Raw genomic sequence first — 21,815 nt, forward strand, 5'->3', positions numbered from 1 at the left:
GTTTGACGTCTTCATTATTGCGTTTCACGTTTTAAGTTGAGTGTTGTTGGGTAAGAAACTACTCCATTGTTACGTTTTTGTGTTTATCACGCTTGTGTAGTTTGGTTTGTTTACCATCTCAGATACAAAACCGACGACTACGGCATTTTGCAGCCAGCAGTTAGGGATTCAGTTCCAGCCAGTTCTGTTAATAAGTTAAGTTTGTAGCAGATTTGATTATTTTCATCAATGCAATAATTAGTTAGTAAATTTTGTAGCTGAAAAACTGGAGAAAAGCGTGGATGTGCATTGAAAGCAGGTACACACTTTGTAAGAAGCACACTGCTTTGTTTCACATAGCCTAATGTATGAGCTGACTTAACCATGTTTGTTTAACTCTTATCTGCATAGTCTGAGTGAAGTTATGTTTGATAGTAAAAGCTGAATTTGGTGTAATCATTTGATGTAGGCTCACTACTAATTGTCTGTGAAATGAAGTGACGTTCGAAGAGGTTAAATAATGCTATGCATAGCCTATCGCGTATAAATATGAAGGTGAACTCACAAAGTAGTTAGGCTACCGCTACAGTAACAGCTTTAGTAAAGGTTACTTTTAGTCCTGGACGTGGGGTAATTTTAGAGCTCGGAATCTCTTCAAAAGTTCCAGAAACGACGACAAATTGGGTATTCTTTGCAGTCCTTTTGCACGATAGTGCGCGTCCATCCATTCCAAACTTTGTCCATTTTAGAGATTTCTATTTTGGTGGAAAACTATCTTTTATGATAAAATTACTATTTTTATTGTGATTTTGTGTATTTTCGAGGTGTCTTGTTTCGTAGTTTGGGTCTTTTATGAGTAATGGGCCCTAATTGTCTCATTGGTCGTGAGTGAATGTTTTCACAACAATCCATATAATACAGTACCACCACCTTAAGAAAAGTTTTCGTTTTCAGGCGTAGGCTATATAATATTCTCTAAAATTGTTTGAAAGCTATCGTTTTGTTGTTAGCCTATCGTAAATATTATTTCTAGAGAATGAATACTTCATGGACCAATATGTCACAAGACTTGGCAGACGAGGAAGGGTTAGAAATGAGTTCTTGTGAGTACTAACCTCCCTACTATTTATGACTTAAGGAAAGCGTTTAGTACTAGCCAGTTGTTAACGCCTGCAGTTGTTGAATTAATGTGAAAGAAAATCCAGCTAGAAACCCACTTTATAAAATAAAAATATTTCCCTTGTGTAATAACTTATCGGATAACCAGGAGGTTGTCGCAATGTGGCTGTTTGGAGGTTATTTTTCTGATTAGTATCTAGGCATCCATTCTGAGACAAGGAGGTTTTACAAATCATGAAAACCTCTTGAAAGACCGGTTACAAAGTTTTACTTTATTAGTTTTGTTGATAAATATTCGTGCTTTATAAATATTGCGTATTATAAAACGCACATTAATTTTAGTTTCACTGCTAGTGGCCACGAACCGCGATTCACGTGGTTATCACTGAACACCTGAAATTAACATAATTGAAATTTGTTTGTGTCTATGGAATATGAGAGATTTTTCGAAGCTTTTGAACGATTAAGTTAGCTACGTGGAATTGAGAAAGTTTTTTTTTCTTCTCTATTTTGTTCTCACTTGCGTTCCCTGGTGATTATCACCAAACCTATTTCTTAAAAAAAACGTTTTATTTTTAGTCTATGAATCTATTGAAGATATGGAGAGGCTGGATGCTGTCACAAAGATACTAACTCCTTGTATCATTGGATTACTATTAGTTATCGGTTTGATTGGTAACGTTCTGGTGATGTGGGTTTCCCTGACAACACAACGCATTATCAAGCATCCCATAAGCAGTTCACTTATCTTAAATCTAGCTGTTGCAGACTTGATTTATTTGTGTTCCAGTGGTCCTTATCAGGTAACAAGACATTGGTATTTTTTATGCTTATTTTGTTGGGTAATGATAACCAATAAATAAACAATCTGTTACTGCGGCTGAAGGGGCGGTTAAGAGGATAATTCGGACCCGACACTAAGATCTTTTGGCCCCAAATAAAAATACTTTTAAGAAAAACGTGCTAATATGCAACCAATAAGGGATGCTGGTTTCTTCAAGTTTGCGAGACTCTTGAAAGGAGTGTAGGCCTCTAAAATTATCCCGCCCTGATCCAAACGTATCTCCTGGACACCCCTGTCAACGCCACTGACGACTCACATTTCGTTGCTGCAGCGCAGCAGCTTTTGCTACCAATTTGAAAATAACAAAAAGTTCTTATGATCAAAATATTTTGTAGGCTGTTATGTATTCTGTTCCTACATGGATTTACGGATACGCTCTATGCCCCCTTCTTCACTTCTTGAACATTCAAACTATGGCAGTTAGCATCTTCACCATGTGTGCGTTGGCAATAATGCGCTTCATGGCTCTGATAATGCCATTCACGATTCAAAGAAGCTTCATCACGACTTCAGCAAGAAAGTCGAGTTGTCTCATCATTTTTACTGTGTGGACACTCGCATCCGTGCTTGCTGCTCCTGCTGGATACTTTTACAGAGTGATTCAGTTCCCTTCTCCTAATATAACAGGAAGTAAGTCGAATTACTTGTTTAATGTTAATCTTTTAATAAGTTGGTAATCTTTTAAACCATTCAAAGGATAATGTCATCGATTTAGAGATTGGCAAGCTCTTAAAGGGCCCCCATATAGTGCTAAAACATTTATGAAAAGATTAGGATTAGTCTACAGTAGAATAAGCTCCTTCTGACAACCCCGTAGAGGTGAAACAAGTTATATAGGTTACTTTGATAATAGTGATTCAATTTACTTGAATTGGCTCTGCTTGCCATTGCGCTTTACATTGAGCACCCTTTGGTGGTAAGCTATTAATTCCATTTATCGTATTTCAATCCAATTAATATTATGTTAACCGAAATTCCGTTTCTATATTATCAAACTGTAAGTGTGCATTTGTCAACTTTAGGTGACGGTGTAAAGGTGCACTCTATAGAAATGATTCCTAAAATTAATAGTAAGCAATGAAAAGTTTAACATTTCATTCTTAGACTAAAGTTTCGACTTTTGTCACCACTCTTTAGAGCAGTGTTTCTTAATCAGGTGAATGGTTCACCCCAGGGTGAATAAAATTTTTGCAGAGGTGAACCAACCAAAAGGGGTGAATAAGGGTGAAATGGATGATAGCTTGCGAGCAGGGTAGATATTCCGGGTGTTCAACCTGTTCAGTGAACAGGTGAGAATTTCCAAAACAAAATCAATTCTAAGTTTTTCATTTTTTAATCAAAACGAATTGTTTTTTATAAATTTCAATATTTTTTATTGTTTGATTCTTTTATAAATTTCAAAAACTAATTGTTTGATGCTAACAAAAATCGAAACAACCTAAGTCATTTTGTGCTGTTATATAATATAGACGAGATAGTTTTATCATATCATGAGACAAGGGTGAATGAAATCTGGAGATAGATGCTAGGGGTGAACAAAACTAAAAAAGTTTAAGAAGCACTGCTTTAGAGCAGTTACAGTATAGCAACTTTATGGTATTTTACCTCGCATTGTTTAATGTTTATCACTGTACTTCAGTTGTTGCATCTGAATGTGCTTGGATTATTATTGACATCCGCTCGGAATGGATCTATAGCACTGCCTTGCTTTGCATTACCTACGCAATACCATTCGTGCTGGTTACTAGCTTGTACTTTTATATTGGAAAAGTTGTATGCGAGAAAGGAAAAATTGGAATTCACCATGGAAAGAAAAGGGGCTCCAATAGGTTAGTAGATTAGGTTGGTTACTTGTTGTTGGCACAGAGTTTTAATCGGATTTCTCTCATGATAAGGTACATCTCTTTCCATAAAACCCTTTTAACAATAATAGCCTACCTTTAAGTTATTTGGTGAAGATTTAGTTTAGGATTTTGCGTAGGCTACTTGTCAGTGCATCAAAGAGTTGAGTTTTAATTGGCTACTGATGTAGGGGCGGTGAGATAGCGCAATGGATAAGGCGCTCGCTTTCCAATTATTCAATCCTGGTTCGACTCCCGGCTCCAGCCGGTTGTTGAAAAACACCGCTCGCCTTTACCCAGGGTGTAATAAATTGGGTGGGCTAGTTGCTGAAGGAAAGGCGGCCGAGAGAAAGGAACTGGCCATCCTACTCTCGTTAGTGCCGAAGGCTTTTTAGTATAATGAGAACACAATGAGAATAATACCTTATCTCATCACCCGATGCTTGGATCAAGTATGGGACCCACCTTTACTGATGTAGGCCAATAACCAAGGTTGGCAGTTTAGTTGTAGAATCGTTAGCTTATCTGGGAAGTATACAGTAGCCTACTTACCGATCACGTGCCGCTAAATTAAAAGTCGTTTTTACAGTGCGTTGCTCTGGCGCACACCCCAATAGTTGAACCCCTGTTGTGTTCAAGAGATGGGCACAGACATAATCGATATCTAATAATCACGGCGTCAATCTCAAGCCTTTATTGTTGGTTTGGCCAGTGGTGGGTTCAGAAAAAGGGATCTCCCCCCTTTCCCTTCTTCCCCTAAATCACAGAAAAATAACTTTATTCGCAGTGTATTTGCAAGGTTGGATTAATGTAGACCTCGTTGTGTTTCGTTTAAATCGTCCTCCCTAAGGCCTCTTGCTTGATCCGAACCTGGGTTTGGCCAACACAAAGTTTACCATGAAGTTTTTGTGGCAGTTGCAGACTATGAGCTTCGCGAGAAAAAAATCGATATGCTGAAGTGAACAGCAATATCAGAAATGGAGATTTATATCGCTTTCTTTTTCACTAAAATGTTTAACATCTTTTCAGTGAAGCACAACAAGAAGAGCATCACGAAATTGTCAAGACCACTATGATGGTGTTTTGTCTCATAATTGGGTTTATGGTTTGCTGGTTTCCTCACCACCTCCATCAGCAGCTGCAGGTAAGCTTTCTTTGAATTTCAACTATCTCTATGTTTTAAATTGTTCTGCAGATGTTATGCTTTTCTGTTGCTCAGTCTATTTTTAATGCAATACTTTGCATTGTAGCCTACAGTAGGCTATACAATAAAGAGAATTTTGTCTTATTTTAAATTAGAACCACATTTGTCTAGGATTAGGCACATCTGCGCGTATGAGCGAATTCTTGATTTTGAAGATTTGGTAATGTAATTGGTGAATTGCTTTTGCAGTTTTCGACGACATATAGACATCACTCATACAGCGTTATGCGGAGTATAACTGATATGGTCGGCGTGTGCTTCTCGTATGCCCACGCTTGCGTTAACCCGATCATTTACACTTTCGCCTCCCCTGAATGGAAGCAAAATCTTTGCAGCTCATCGAATAAGAAACAATCGCATGCCCACAAAATTCTGCCGCTTTCCTGTCGCAGTTGCCTCAATCGCGAACGACCAAGCTACGCGTTGGTTTCTCGACGCTTACCCAACAAAAATTCCCGAATGCAAAATGGAGCTAGTCAAGAACCGACAAGCACGTTACGCTTGACTTCACCCAATTCAACCAATGAAAACTCTTCAACAAACGTTGTCATCATCACCACAGTTTAAAAGAATAAGGGGAGTTTGTAATTTGTTCTTCATTCATTCTTAAATCAACTTTACCTGCTCGACACACTATCCCAGGTTTAAGAGGAAATTGCGCCGTGGATGAAAATCACGTGAAAATTGCTGCTTTGTGGCTTGCCAGGACTTTTTGCTCTCATTGGTTTAATCAGGGTGCTTGTGCACTAATGAAAGCTACAGTATTTCTGTCCACAATATTGCAGCATCCTTTGGTTATGTTGTAAACTGTTTTGCTTCAGGCGAGAATAGTCATAGCCACAGGGAAAAACCTACAAAAACATGTGAAACAAGTGGATTCATCATCATGGATTTAAAATGACTTTCAGCTTTTTTCAGCATGTGAAGCTGCCTTCTTCTTGTTGAATCAAAATAATGCTGTGTTGTTACTGTTATGTTCAATGCATGGTTTTACAGCTTTGAGGTGCATATTTTCATTTTATCAAATTGTGAAACATCTCACCTACATGCGCAGATTTCGCTTGCAGCCTATTTCTTGCCTTGTTTTCTTATGAACTGCCATTGTTTTTATTGATTGGCTTTTGTTTTGTTATTTCAAACCGAAACACAACTCCTTTGCAAAACTAGCAAAAGGTTTTGCAACGATGTAAAAATGTAAACTTTTGCTTGCATGGGAACTTATAACTAGCTCTGCTCTGTCCATGAATAGATTCTGTGGGGGAAACATTAGTCCGGTAACCAGCTTATGTTTTTCTGTAGATCTAGTGCATTTACAGCAGTCCACTTTATTTTAAAAACAACTTCTGGTTTTGTAAGAAACTACTATTTTTCCTGATAATTTTAAGAGATTTTGCTTATTTTCAAGGTGTTTTATTCTGTGCCACTGAAAGTCATAGCCTATACTTGGCCCAATTTATTCCCACACAACCATCGTGTGTAGTGGCGTCATTGTATTGTTTTCGTCATAATTCTTTCATTCAATCAAACCACAACTTAACCATTCCAACACACTTGCGTTTACAGAAAATAATTGAATTGTTTCGACTTTGCTGGATCACAAAACACTGGTCTATCGTTGTATTTTGCGCTCGTTGATGTCATAAAGTAGCTTACGTTGCGAATTACAGATGCAACATAGCCTACAGACAACAGGAAGTAACGAAAGACTTCACAGTCATTCAGTTAGCTGCTCCCATGGTTGGTAGGCCTATGTCTTTATAAGTATCTTGCCGAGAAACAGTTGCCAGCTCTGGAAAAACGCCGAAATGACGTCATAAAATGTTGGAATAGATTTTTTGCTGACGAAAATTGCTGCTTTTATAATTTAGAGGCTGTTCAAACATCATAGCCCTACGACGTTTTTGGATGGTTGTCAGAACCATCATATATTCATATTGGTCTTCTTTCGGTTAAAAACCAACTTTATATCGACGTCAGTTGGTAGCCTACCGTAGTTGAAGAACATCTCGATTCTTGAACTGTTGTCACACTGTAAGTCATCACAAGTACATGACGTTATATGTTTTTTGATTAATTTGTTTGTTGTTTATTGTCATCTTGCTTGTTGTCTGAGATGCACTGCAGACTGATTCGATGAGAATTTGTGTTGATTCTCTAACAAGTTCAATCTAATATAAATCTGAGAATGCACGTGAAGTGTTTGGTCTGATGATATTGGGCCATTCAGTGGAGTTGGTCTGCAGACTGCTCACTTGGCATCTAGGTGTTTTTCAACTCTCGTTATAACGTCATAAGCATTGTTGATATGAAATCTATCCTGCAGAACCGATTGTAGCGTGCTGCGTCGTTGGACGCGAATGATTTCTTCAAGGACGACCACGCATTGTTCTGTTCCCTCAGAAAGAACTGTCTAAACTACTTTTATGAACAACATTATTTTTTGAAGTCTTCAAGGTGTAACCTACACATTGCAGTCGCTGTTTTACATTGAAACTTTGTTATACTGTTTATTTTGCGTGTTGGCAACAGATAATAAACACAGACACAAGGGCTTAAGTAATTTAATTCAGATTGAAAATGTGTTACTTGAGGAAAGCGGCTTGAAAGAACCACTAGTGGCTTCAAAACTGAAGGTGGATACCGAACTCGGCAACAGGTTCAACAATGTTTGTCAGGTTGACGCGACCGACTGGACCAGAAAATTGGCATATCCGCAAAATAAGAGGCAATGTTTAGGAAGCATGTCGAGCATGGCAGCAATTAGACCAAACTTGTCAATTGTATTACGATGGATTGCAGACATCTTTATCATCGGACTGAAAGCTTGTTCTTGGCAGTTCATTATGAGCTTTGAACCATTGATACAGATCCGGTCACTAAGATTGACAGAGTGAAGTTTCCGTTTGTCAAATTGCTGCCTGTGAAGTATTCCATCCACAAGGTGCCGCTGAATGGAGAGGTGTTGAAGCGCGTCGGTCAACAGCACACCATGAGAGGGGTCCAGCTTTGCCGATTGTACCGTTTCTTAGTTCACAAAATCGGGCGCGTATCCAACTGATCTCTTTATAAAAACACCTTCCGCTTTATCAAGTAGCAAAAACACTAAAAACAATATAGAAGAGATTTTCTATTTGGATAAACGTCTACTGAAACTGTAAACCCGGTTGGTTATTGCACTGTATGACATTCGTATAACCGATTTAACTAGACATGGGAGTTTCGTTATAAAATAGTTTTGTGGAGCAGATGGAATTGATCGTCATAACAAAGTCATACTTTACTTGCAGAAATATAAGTGTAGACAGCAGAGAGCCAGGTAGAAGAGCCTTGGTACGAGCAAGTCTCGAGTAACTTCTATTCCCAACGTACGTCACAACAATGATTTTCAAGAGACGAAGCCAGACAGCAAAACCCGTCACTATTACATTAGCTGCTTTCATTTATTCACGTTGAATCAATGTAAAAATGACAAATTTTCCTATCTGGGGTTAAGGAAACCACATAAAGGTTTTTATCAAAAACTTACAACTAGATAAAAGTTTATATACCGCATTGAGACGGAAATGCATGGAGTGGCTGTTTGAAAACAACAGATGATGCTCTGGTACAGCAACTAGAATGACATTTGAGTCACTGTTGTAGCACAATAAGTTTACATTAAATATAATTCGCAAATTATGCGGATGAGCATATAAAGACTACCCGGTGCCCTTACAATGGTGGAATAGTCTTAACCAGTGTTGCCAATCGCAAACTACTGAAATGGCACGCATCAAACAAACTGTCTGTGGGTGGGCATCAATATGGCTGCGACAGAAGCAACGACCCAAGCAAACAGAGCAAGTTAAAATACAATTATCAACGTTAGCGTTCTCATATCTTGATGGCAACGAAGCCTCCTTTACACTATTTCGTACTTCTCAACCAGTAGTGCAGTTTCGCTTGAATGCTTGACCGGCTTTTTGCTTTGCACCATTTGCACTCCAGTAATCTAAGATTTTATATAAAAATAAATTCAGAGGTATTCAACTTTAGGGTAGTAACCAACCAACCATAAGTTGCGAGGATTCTTCATTAGCTTCTTTCTTAGGTAAGCTTAACTTAAAGCTTAGTTTAGCTTATATGGTTTAATCGTCTGCAGTTGAATGGCTTGAAGGTTTGTGACAAAGCTTTAAACTTCCATCTGATCATATTTGAGTGACCCAACCTTTGCATTGTACAAGATAATGTATGGTTGGTATGATATCAAACTGCATCATGGTATCGACCACTGGCGGCTGCGCATAGTAGGGTGGTGAGAGCTTTGGGACGGCAATCGAAAGGACGTCAGTTCGACACCGCTCAACAGCATGCGGCTGTGTACTTGGAAAGACACTTAAAGGCATGCCTGAAGATGGACATGAAGATTGGCTTCCTTGCCTTCCCATCCACTTGATCTAAATCTTCAAGCATCTGGCGTGAGCCTGGATACGACGACAGGCCACTTGTCAACAAATCTAATGCTTGTGCTTTCAAGCGATATTGAGATGGGTTACAAACCTGGATGTCAGTGAAGGACTTTTTGGTTGCATGGAAGGAAACATTGATGGGGAAGAAGTCGTCCGGGGATCCAGGGATGCTGAACTCCAATGATCCAGTGTTGTTTGAGGAGTCAATCAAGGGGAGAGACCTAAAGTGAACATCTTAATTTCAAAATCAATTTATTCTAGATTCCTTCTTAACTTGCAATACTTGTTCTAGGTGGATGCAAACATGCACGTTTACCTCATGTGTGTTTATTGGGTTGGCAATATCCTGATATAAGATACAAGCAGTTTTTGTCATTGTTTCTAATAGTTATGCGCTTTTTATTAGTCAGAAGATTTTTTTCTTTCTAATTCTTACACATCTATCTTCTCCTCATTTCACCATCCATAACTATTAACTAATATCCAACCTTTTTCACGTCTAGTAGCTGGAACGTCCATTTTAAAGCGACGCAAGATCGACTACACGTAAAAATCGGGTAAAGCCACATTTGCACTTCGGTTGTGGTCAAAGAGGTTTAAAGGACAAAACGTGAAAGAGAGACTTCTCCTGGTTGACAACCAAGCACGTGACCTCTTAAACTCACCATTCCAAGGTATTCTTCCTCGAGTCATGCTTGAAGTCCCCATCTACGTCAGCGACGTTGGGAGGACCAACACCAGAGGGCACTGGTATGGTGATGGTGACGTCAATCAGCTCCAGGCTTTCCAGTTGAAGTTCATACTCGATATTGACGTCACATCCACCAGAGCCGTCCTCGTTCGGCCAGCAATTGACTGTTGAAGGTAAGTGAGTGATGATCGTGGTTGTACAATACATTAACATTATTGCACATCTACAAGCTGGGTAGGTAGATTACTTTTTTTAACCATAAACATATGAAACTCAGCAACAAGGCCGACAACATAAACCCAATATAGCAAACGTTTTCCGCTATGCGTATAGCCCTTGTCCAATCTATTATCCTGTTAAATGCCGTGTTGTTGCTGAATTTCGTCTGCTTATGATGTACAAGCCAAGCGCAAAGTCTGCATGCTGATGACTGACCAATGACCATATTCAAAACAATATAAACTAATCAAAAAGGGGTTTGACAGATTTAACCTTAAATAAACGTAAAGTTTGTTAAGGGATCCACGTAAAGCAGATACTTATGCGTCGAAATTTTAAGAAAAAAAATAGGTTGAATACTTTAACATATTAACGTCCACCTTGTAGAGTACAAGTCAATTCAAAGAGAAACAAGAATTTATTAGCTAAACTTCCATGTTTGATCAACTACACCATTAATATTTTTCAAAGTTTTCATGTCCAGCTTGAAATTATCTTGTTGCAGATCGCGATTTCGGGTATTAAACCCTCTTCAGTACAACTATATAAACAGCATAGTACACTAAAATTTACAGCAGTTCACTTTAGAAAATGACAAAATTGTTATGTGGTTGCCAAGACGACAATTTCGACGCATAAGTATCTGCTTTACGTGGACCCTTAACAAACTTTACGCTTATTTAAGGTTAAATCTGTCAAACCCCCTTTTAACTAGTGATTTGAAGTATCTTGCATCCGGCTCGCTCGGATCATTCTACAGGAGGCTGGCTTGACTGGTCTCAGATTTGGGCGTATGTCAGCTTGACTGATCCCCATTTTTATTGTTAGAATTTAAATACTTCCCAGAATGCTTTTAATGTATTTTCTTTGAACATTGTATGATCCAATTGCCTTCATAATTTGCATAAAAATTGTCATTATTACTGCTCGTAGACTAATTTCGCAGACTAATTCGTTTCTTGGCAACCACATAACAATTTTGTCATTTTCTAAAGTGAACTGCTGTAAATTTTAGTGTACTATGCTGTTTATATAGTTGTACTGAAGAGGGTTTAATACCCGAAATCGCGATCTGCAACAAGATAATTTCAAGCTGGACATGAAAACTTTGAAAAATATTAATGGTGTAGTTGATCAAACATGGAAGTTTAGCTAATAAATTCTTGTTTCTCTTTGAATTGACTTGTACTCTACAAGGTGGACGTTAATATGTTAAAGTATTCAACCTATTTTTTTTCTTAAATATAAACTAAGATGTAATACCAAACACTACAAATGTGAGCTTGTAACCGCTTCTACAATGGTTGCATATAAAGAACAGCATTACCAAGCTCAGATTTCACAAAACTGGCCAAGTTTTGCTAAACCAAGCCCTTAAACTTCGTTCCCACAAATTTGTACCAAGATCACTTTTGATTTTGGAAGCGTTGGGTAAACATGAGCAAAATTATAGATCATCTCGACAGATAGAATGTAGTTATAGATTAAGCACAAAGCGTCAGTGTAAAGAAAATTACACGAAAAAATATAATAAACCCTTACTTGCTAGAGGCATGAGGCTTTCGTCGGCACTCTTCAGCCCCCACTTAAGGACGCCCACATCTTGCTTGATGGGAAACGGCTTGTCAGGGTCCTTCAACCCAATCACCCCGCTCGACAAGAATGCTTTCTTATCCACTTTAGGGTGCGTCTAATAACAATGTATGGTTGTATTGGAAGAGCAAGTTTAGGGTACCACAAGGGGTATGGCAATATTGCATTACAGCAAGCTTGCAAGCCATAGCCCTAAGCAGGCATTTCTCTGTAGAACAGCTGCTGTTCAAAATCATGAGAGTAATCAAGGGCTAAAGGCGAGGAGCGCCACCCCGCAATATGCGATAAAGGTTTCCTTCCCTTGATCCTCTACCTCAAAAGGTATGGCCTACGAGGCTGTGGTTGAGCATAGTTGCACAACGCTGTTCATGTGCTATAACTCGAATAAACTGATGTGTTTAGATCGCACTTCCTCCACCAGGGCCACTAGCCCGTTCCAAACGCTCATATGCCAGAGCTGGTGGGACGTCTTGGAACATCGACATCTCAACATGCCATATGTGGTCTGCTTGGCAAGTAGTGCACGTACGCAGCCACGTTTTTTCAAATAGCGATGGTATTATTAAGATCAACTTTTCGTTTAAAAAAAAACAACAAAAAAACAATCAAATATCAATAGACAGTAAAGCACCTGGATTTGGCAGCCTTTGTCATCGTTATTCTCCACTTGTATGCATATGCAGCCAAGCTGGTCGTCCGATATACGAAGCCAGCACATCCCACTAACCAACATCTGTTGCAAACCTCCGTCTCTCTCGGCTGTGATGTTGATCTTCTCTTCAATGCGGAGGTGGATACTGAATATAATTGGACAAGGCAAGTAATGAGTTGTTATGACGTTCACAAAGACTTTCAGCTTCACTGAATGAAACAATAGGCATGGTTGCTCTTTTGTAATCTCTCATTGTAGTCCGGGAAGCATTACCAACATGGAGTAGTAAAAGAAAATATCTTTGAACCTGAGGGATCATACTACGACAATAATTCACTATGGGAAGTGTAATTCATCACATGTTCTTGAAGTATCATATCATAACGAAGTTTGACGTTCAATAGGATTTCACCAGCTACCCTCACTTGTCCGATCCACAAGCGAGAGGACAGTTTATGTGAACTGCATTAGGCAAGAGCACAAAAAGAGCAGTCTGAATGTCAGGATATTGATGATCACATTCTTTACCTAACCATGACAGTAGTAACTTTGATCATCCTAATCACCCAGGTGGTCAGAGGCAGATTTGATGAACGAAGTAACAGCAAAACTGTTACTTCGTTCATCAAACTTTGCGCCCTTGAGTAAGGTATTTGAGGACAGCGGCATCTAGTAGGTGGAAAAAATCACAGACTGCACCCATCTCTCAATCTCGGTGACCGGACCTGCGTTAGTGATTCAAAACCAATACGAGAATGGGAAACTGCCAGACTAAGCTCCAGAAGACTTTTTCTTGGTGAAGGATGAAGATTCCCACGATTATAATTGAAAAAAGTTGAAAGACAAAAATTCCAATGTATGTAGTTGTTACTGTACTTTTTATGACACGAACCTCTCAGTCAAAGCAGTGGGAACAACCGTCTTAGCTACATCAGCTTTCTTAGATTTGAATGCAGTCGATCGCACGTCTTCGCCTTCTGATATGAGTTTGTCCACGAAATGGTCGACATCTTTAGACTTAGCGCCAAGCTTCATTGCCTTACCACTGCTCCTGTGACGTAACAGTGTTACTGATTAGACAAAGTAATCAAAACAATGATGTTACCTCATCTGGTAACTGCTGAAGTGCTGATGTCACACAATCTTTCATGAACTTGTGAAAAAAATAGGAACACATAACAAGAATTTAATTCAAGTCTCAAGAAGGAAATACAAGCGATTACCAACATTTTGCCACATTTAGAATGTGACATATGCTTATGGGCGCTTGTATGTCCAGAACGTAGCAAAATTAGCAACATATACTCAGTAAGTAGGTCATGGTACAGATTTTGAATAATACAAAGTACTGCATTCTCAAAGTTAATAACAAGATAAAAAATATTTTGCAAGGTACTCCTTATGAAAGAAAGAGTAGGCTATAGCACATCTTCGCCATAGATATACCATTATATAAAAACACATTGAGCTTTGTCAGAAATTGTTCATTCAAAAAAGCACAGTTCATATACCTTGGTGGGATTTTCTTTGTCTTTGCGGGTTCTGGGGCGGTGGGTTTGGTGACAATATCTCCCATTCTTGAACCGCCACTGCCGCCATAACCTCCTTCAATTGCTGTTTAGATAAATATGACATGAATTCATAAAAAGTTATAACGTTTGTTATTTATAACTTGATTTCGCTAAACAAGTAGGCAGAAAATTAGATCTGATCTGTACAGCAAAACGAGTGTTTTCATCAGGGCTGTGGAATCGAAAGTATTTTGTCATGTCCGGAATCTAGAAAGTCGGTAAAAAAAATACCAACTCCGACTTGATAAAAAACGATAAACAATAAAAATCTTGTTTGTAATATTTTTTCAAAAAAATATTTCTTGTTTTCCGTATAGAGTTCAACAACTTTACTGAAAAATAGAAGTGTTTTTTCTTGTTAGTTATTGTGAAAGTCACTGTTTCAATTTCGATGACAACTTAAAGTGAAACTAAACTTTAAAAAAAGAAATGGCAAAAATTAAAAAATCTGGAACCCTCCAAAATCTGGCAACACTGAAGCCGAGGTCAGTTACAAACCGCGAAGCTAGCATTTTTCTCCCGACTCCACAGCACTGGTTTTCAACAACGGCAAAGAATCAAGCACATTTGCTTGCAATCTACGTTAAGTTAAACTATTGCATATGTTAGCATAAAGAAATGAAAATACGGAATTTATTCTACAGATGTGGAAGAATACAATACAAAAAGTTCCTATGTTAATTTTTAAAACCAAGAAAACTAAAAGTTTCTTGAAAGAACACCAAGTATACAAAGTATTGCTCTTCATTAAAACTACTCATAAACTATTCCATATAATATTTGATAGATGTGATTCAACTTCACTCGAAATTGAATGCAAGATAAAAAAAAAAAAAAAGTTACTCTAACGGCAGCAACAAACGTTGGGTTGAGTTTGGTTGCCACTTATTACGTGAGTCAGAACTTACCGACAACTTTATCCTTTTCAATTGAATCTTATCAAATGCAAAACTGTTAGTACAAACCACTGACTTACATAATTGTAAGGTACCGGTATCGGACAAATGTGGAGGTGTACTGTATGTTGGTGGCTATTTGGTACAATGATTAAAACTATAAAATGGAATTGCACATATGCCGAAAGCCAACAGTTTGTCGCAAGTTTGTTTGAACACAGCCACTAAAGATCATAGTAAGTAAGGGGTGATTCAAAGATAAAGGTTGCCAATCCTGTCTCTTGCATCATTTTAAACATAACTCCCGGATACGCTTATGGCATCAGCAAATGCAGCATCCCAGTTGGAACCAAATGAGGATGTCAAAGACAGAGTTGGAAATGCTCCAAAAACAATATCTTATACCCAGCTTTACAAGCACAATTTTCAACTTATTTTTTCCGAGGATCTTCACTTAAAACATAGATATTCGATCAACTCACCTCTTCCACCTTTGCGGAAGTTATCACGCTGCTTCTGTTGGATTTCCTTCGCTTTTTGACGCATTTTCGCTCGCGTTTCATCCACTTGAGACTGTTACAAACAAGATGCTACAATTATCCACATGGACACATCATCGGATGTCCACAAGTTGCACCACATCTTTAGAGACAAAACTTTTAAAGTGGTGCACCTTTTTCACAATGTGTTCTTCAACTCTTGTGCGTTTTCAAATTATGTGATACTGAACATATTGCTATGTAACTGCAATTATACTGAACAACGAACAGGCCGATTTACAAATAGGTACTTAAAAACTATCCTAAGCAAACTCACCTTACGAACAGCATTGAAGACCTTTTCTTCATGGGAGTCCATTTCTGTGAAGGTTCGTATTTGAGCTAGATTGACACTTTCACGGTAGCCAAGGGCTACAACTTCATCGAAAGCAAATATGAGCTCAAAGGCATGCTCCTGTACGTCCACCTCGTCGATGACATGGCAATACTCAGGGATCTATAACAATTGAAGATCTTTTCATAAATGCAAAAAAAAAAAAATCTCAAAAAATGCAATAGATTGAGTTTCGCTTTTAGCAGCATGATCATTGTTTGCTTCACAACGTAAAGATACAAACGACCTGTTTCGACCTGATGCTGCAAGTTCGCTGTGGTAGTAGCGGTTTGCACTCGCTGTCGAAACACAGTTCCCTAGTTAAGTGCAATGACGAATCGTATCTAAATTTGTATATAAAGTATACATATATAAATAAATACTCAACATATCTGCAAAGAGCAATGCATATGTAATATATACTGCATATATTTTATCTATAGCCTACAACATATTCCAATAATAAATTGCAGCAATCGCAAATAAAGCGCTCAATGCAGCTAGCAGAACTACTGCAATTATAAAAAAACTAATGAGTTTAAACTAGTCATGAGCTACCTAAGGTTTTCATGCTAGATGGCCTAACAATCACCAGGCGCAACACTTATTTAAATTCATTATTTGTATATGATATACATTATACAATATATATACACTAGTATACAGCCTATACAAATACGGTATATATATACTTCAAACATTTTTGGAATATATATAATCCAATAGAACACAACCTCCGGCATTCCGGCAATACAAAAAAACAACTTACAACTCTAGAAAACAATCTCAAAGTTTCCAAATCTTCCAAAATGTTGCTGTTTTTCGTTGTGATAAGCACCATATACATTTTTTCAAGTGGTTGATAGACATAACGTACAGATTCTGTTTCCACAAACGTGTGCTGTTTGCCTACCAAAGTCAGACCATTAATGTTGTCATAAATCAAGTAAAGTACAAATAACAATGCAATGATTAAAAAATTGTTTTGCATGTTTAAATTAAAACCAATAAACAACAAACATAACTCAAAACTAAACTCCACGCATTACATGCCTCACTGTGAAGTATGAAACACAATCTATTATCACAAATCTTGAAAAAATTTTTTCCAACTACCGTATGTAAAAATACCAAATTTGAGATGTTAAAATATTTAAACCAGGGATGTCCAACGTTTTATTATAGTGGGCCGCACTGTCATTTAAAATAAATCAATGGGCCGTAAAACCTATTAAATTTCAAGAAAAAGGTTACATATATATAATTATATATATAAATAAAAAACAATTAAAATCATTAATTTCATGTTTGAAAATAGGAACAAATAACACACACATAGAAGCCACAGAGCTGCGCACACCCACTCATTACGTAGTGACTTTCGCTCAACACTGGCCTAACCGTGCCATAGTTCGCAAGTTGGACAGGTGGTGAATCAGGTATGAAGGCTGCTAAGGTGCGGAAAATCTCAGAAAACTCATGAGATGAAGTAAAATATTTTTAAATGTCAGTATTTTTCAATTTTGCCAAAAAATACTAGCCTACTTGGAGTGAAAATAACTAGAAAGTCGCACAAAATTTTCAGGCGGGCAGCAGGTTGGAAATCTCTGACTCAAAATATGAGTAAGACAAATAGGCTAGGGTTAGGGTAATATTCAGAATGGCCCGTTTCGGCGAGTCCGATTCGGAGAGTTCCCTATTCAGAGACTTTTTGAAACTTTTTTTGAAAATTATCGGGTGCCGTAGCCTAATTATCATTGCCGTTTTTACATCATTTTAACGCCGCTAAACGTTGAAATCGTGCAGAAAAAAAAAAATTATCGGGTATCGTAGCCTATTTATCATTGCCGTTTTTACATTGCTTCAACGTCGCTAAACGTTGAAATCGTGCAGAGAAAATGGAAATAAAATGTTTGAACAATTAAATGAAAATTCGTCATGTCAGTTCAGTTGAGTTGTTTTTATTTGTGACCATCATATCAAAAACAATACACGTCAACATAGCAAAGGTCGAGAAAAAGGTAGAAGTGACAAAACGCGAACGTTAAAACGTGCTTGTGACCGAAGTAAGTGATTGAGTTGAAAGAAATTTGGCACGGCCGCAACACCTTCAGAAAAATTTAAGATATGAAAGGAAAATAAAAAAAAATCATGTTTATGTCTATAAGTTAGTACTTTTGAATAGTTAAACTGCTTACCGGTAGTTTGGATCAACAAATGTGTGGCCTACAGCTTGGATTGAAAGGAAATTATCGGGTACCGTAGCCTAGTTATCCCGACCAGTAAAAATTTGTTCCAAGAACCCAGTTAGCCTAACAGTTCATTTTTACATTGTAGTAACAGATAACCAAATGTGTGGCCTATCGTTTTAACGTCGTCGCTAAACGTTGAAATACCGTAGCCTAGTTATCCCGACCAGCAGAAATTGCCGTTTTTGCATCGTTTTAACGTCGCTAAACGTTGAAATCGTGTAGAAAAGAGAACTTTAGCTGACTAGGATACGCATACTAGGATATTCCACAATATCGTTTCTTTTATAGTTGAAATTATCGAAGCTTTAGATGAGTGGTGTTTAGACCTAACCATTGAGATCTTAAAACTAAAAAGCGAATTAAATTTATTTTTGAACTATTAATGTTTGCTCAGATAAAATTGACATGTATCCTGCGTCGCCTTCAGCATGCAAACTTAGAATATATTAGAATCCTCAACTATTACAAAATTCTAAATCCAACGACGGCTTCTGTTTATTTACAGTAGAGAATTTTGTATTTTATTCCACAATATCGTTTCTTTTATCGTTGAAATTCTTGAAGCTTTAGATGAGTGGAGTTTAGACCTAACCACTGAGATCTTAAATCATATTTACGACACCGGAAAGACCCTAGTGATATGGTACGTTCCATATTCATAACTTTACCAAAGAAAACCGGAGCAACAGAATGCTCACTCTACAGAACAATTAGCCTTGTGAATCATCTAACAAACATCTTACTCCGAATCATGATGATGAGATTGAGACCAAAACTACAATCGGATATTTCAACAAGACAGCACAGTTTTTATTTGTTCCAGACAAAGAGACCACAAAAAGGAATTTTTACATTAAAAATGATAACAGAGAGATGTATGTCTGATTCTTCTGTTTATTTAGAGAATTTTGTATTTTATTCCACAATATCGTTTCTTTTGCATTTTTGTATTTTATCCAGCGTTCACCTTTGAGTGCCTTTCCAGACGGCAAATCCGTCATTTTTACATTGATTCAACGTCTGCAGACGTTCGAATCAATGTAAAAATGACGAATTTTGTTGTCTGGGTTCGTTCAAAATATGTGTTTTACATCAAAACAACAGTTTTCATGATTAACAATAGGGGTTAATGAGATAGTCTCAACGAAAACGTGTCAACTAAAAAAAGGCAGTTGCCAAATAGCGTTTGCCATAAAAGATGAAGTAAAAACCTAAGTGGCAGTTTAGAGTAAACCTATAATTTTTAAATACCTAATTTTTAAAATTAATAACAATTTAAAAAAAAAATTTCAAAAAATCTCCGAATATAAAGTAAACTCTCCGAAAAAGGCCGTCTCCGAATAGGGAACTCTTCGAATCGGACTCGCCGAATAGTAGCAGACCCGGTATTATTGGTGCCAACAAATAACATAAATTGTACAACATGTGCCATGTGGTTTAATAAAATGCTACAAAATGTGAACAGCTTCAGGATGACCTACCTGTATTCATCAACTTTGGAAATGCGGCTAACAAGCCCTCGATTCTCGACCGAGTCATTTCAACAAATTGACGAGAAACAATGGCTTTGCCATTCTTTGTGCAAACCGCTGCAGCAAGAAGAACCTGAAAACAAAAAATGCATTTAACAGGAATAACTAAAAATTCCAGCTGAACTTGTTTGTATGTGAGATTCTTTATCATTGAACTGAAAAGTCTGGAAACTTAATTCTCACAGTTTTGCATAGTTGTAGATGTGGAGGCTTTGAACCATGGATACAGGCTTGATAACTAAAATTGACAGAATGAGTAATTTTTTTGTTTGTTGCATTGATGTTGCCTGAAAATAATTGTCATCTACCAGCTGCCTCTGAATAAAGGTCAACAATGAATAAAAACAATCCTACACAGTACACATAATATGTTTGATTGTCACAGAGGGTCCACGTCTTTTAGGCGCACACAGTTAGGCGCCGGTCAAATAGCTGTGCGCACACTGTGGCGTCTGGATATTTAGGTGCGGAGCACTGTGGCGCCTGTTCATTTAGGTGCTATTCCTAGCAAAGTCTGCAGATTGTATCAGCTTGGCAGGTAGTTCAATGCTTTTCACACAAACGTTATATTGAACAGAAAAATATGTTGTTTTGTTAATGCGCGTGTGGAAATGACTTCTACTCGGGATGGATTGGTCGTGTGGCGAGTTCGTATGAGACAACGCTCTAGGACCTAGAGCGTAGAGTCTAGTACCTAGAGTCTAGGTACTACATAAATACATTTCTATAGGGCATATGAACCCTGGCTACAAGTTGCAAGCATAATGGTGCGACTTTGCTCGTTATTAAACCTAGTCGGGGTCTTGAAGGAAAACTAAGTTACTCTTCACTCAAGCCTACCACCCGCTTGAATATAGGCTACGGTATATTTTTTACTGATGTTTAGTGTGGTTATTATTTGACTCACTAAAAGTGAACTCAGTCTTGTTTGGAAACTTGAATAATTTATTGATAAAGCTTTCGCCGACGCAAACCTGGACTAACAACAAATAAATGCCGAACACGCGCATTAAAATACAATATATTTTTCTGTTCAATATAACATTTTGTGTGAAAAGCATTGCCGGTTTAAGCAGCTTCACACACGGGAGCCATGACATATTTTTCTGTTCAATAGGCTACAACATTTTGTGTGAAAAGCATTGCCCTACCTGCCAAGCTGATACAATCTGCAGACTTTGCTAGGAATAGCACCTAAATGAACAGGCACCACAGTGCTCCGCACCTAAATATCTAGACGCCACAGTGTGCGCACCTATTTGACCGGCGCCTAACTGTCTGCGCCTAAAAGACTTGCTCCCGTCACAGATGCTGTCATTTAGATGCAAACTTATAGGAATGCTTTGTCTTTTCAGCAAAAAAAAAAATGAGAGCACAAAATTCAGAAAGTAAACATGCTTCTCTTTTCACTAAAGTACAAAAATCCGTTCGTCTGTTTGTTTTCCACACTATTGCTTTTAACCGCTGCGTATTTCTTGATGCTTACAATTAGTTAGCTAGTTACCTTTAAGAAGTTGAAATTTATTGCATTTTATTAATATTTTCAGATTCCTGATGAGGGCTTAGGTTAAGCCGAAAACGTTTGATTGTTAAACTATTTTGTAAATATGTAAAAATATATACTGTTGTAATGCTCAACCCTGTGGTATTGTTGTGTCTTGCCTGTCTTTGGTATAAAAAATCAAAAATACTGCATCATAACAAAATGTAAGATTTGCATAATAAAGCAATGAATATGGTGTAGTTTTCTTACCATAATTAGGGTTTGACTTTCTGATCTCTGTATCAATATGTTAATTAAACCATACAAACTAGTTCAATCTAACACTCTGCAAACACAAAAGATATTATGAAACAAAACACAATTCCACATGTAAATATATCTCTGTTGTACGTATAATATAATAGCCTATACAATACAGAGTGAACTTTTTTATTAAAAGGACATTTTCATACTCTTAAGAGCAGTGGCGGCTGGTGAGTCCTAGAAATGGGAGGGCTGCAGGCAGGCGCACCCCGACCGCGTGTCTGCTGAAGGCGAATACAACAGCAGGGCGTCTCCCTCGGAAAAATTACATTTGATTTGATGCATTCTGAAAAT

General features: G+C 37.7%; 2 protein-coding genes across 3 annotated transcripts; one reads left to right on the forward strand and one right to left on the reverse strand.

Annotated features, from left to right (window-relative positions):
- Positions 1 to 282: 282 nt before the first annotated feature.
- LOC145780475 (galanin receptor type 1-like) lies at positions 283 to 7,552 on the forward strand. Of its 2 annotated transcripts, XM_082592087.1 has the most exons (7): positions 283 to 298; positions 1,013 to 1,082; positions 1,678 to 1,901; positions 2,278 to 2,572; positions 3,582 to 3,771; positions 4,813 to 4,927; positions 5,177 to 7,552. In XM_082592087.1, exons 2-7 carry the CDS (start codon positions 1,016 to 1,018, stop codon positions 5,552 to 5,554), a joined length of 1,269 nt encoding a protein of 422 aa, XP_082448213.1. In that variant the 5' UTR covers positions 283 to 298; positions 1,013 to 1,015; the 3' UTR covers positions 5,555 to 7,552. The 2 variants fall into 2 exon arrangements, with proteins under 2 accessions (XP_082448213.1, XP_082448212.1); XM_082592086.1 differs by lacking the exon at positions 283 to 298 and having other exon boundaries at positions 943 to 1,082.
- A 61-nt stretch (positions 7,553 to 7,613) lies between these two features.
- LOC145780474 (coatomer subunit delta-like) lies at positions 7,614 to 21,545 on the reverse strand. Its single transcript, XM_082592085.1, has 12 exons — positions 21,468 to 21,545; positions 19,664 to 19,787; positions 16,700 to 16,839; positions 15,874 to 16,053; positions 15,540 to 15,630; positions 14,102 to 14,204; positions 13,483 to 13,641; positions 12,570 to 12,735; positions 11,888 to 12,035; positions 10,101 to 10,290; positions 9,527 to 9,656; positions 7,614 to 8,978 (listed from the first exon to the last, which is right to left on the reverse strand). Exons 1-12 carry the CDS (start codon positions 21,468 to 21,470, stop codon positions 8,889 to 8,891), a joined length of 1,524 nt encoding a protein of 507 aa, XP_082448211.1. The 5' UTR covers positions 21,471 to 21,545; the 3' UTR covers positions 7,614 to 8,888.
- Between the last annotated feature and the right edge of the window lie 270 nt (positions 21,546 to 21,815).

The sequence above is a fragment of the Aplidium turbinatum genome, chromosome 12, assembly GCF_918807975.1.
Source record: "Aplidium turbinatum chromosome 12, kaAplTurb1.1, whole genome shotgun sequence".
NCBI lineage: Eukaryota > Metazoa > Chordata > Ascidiacea > Aplousobranchia > Polyclinidae > Aplidium > Aplidium turbinatum.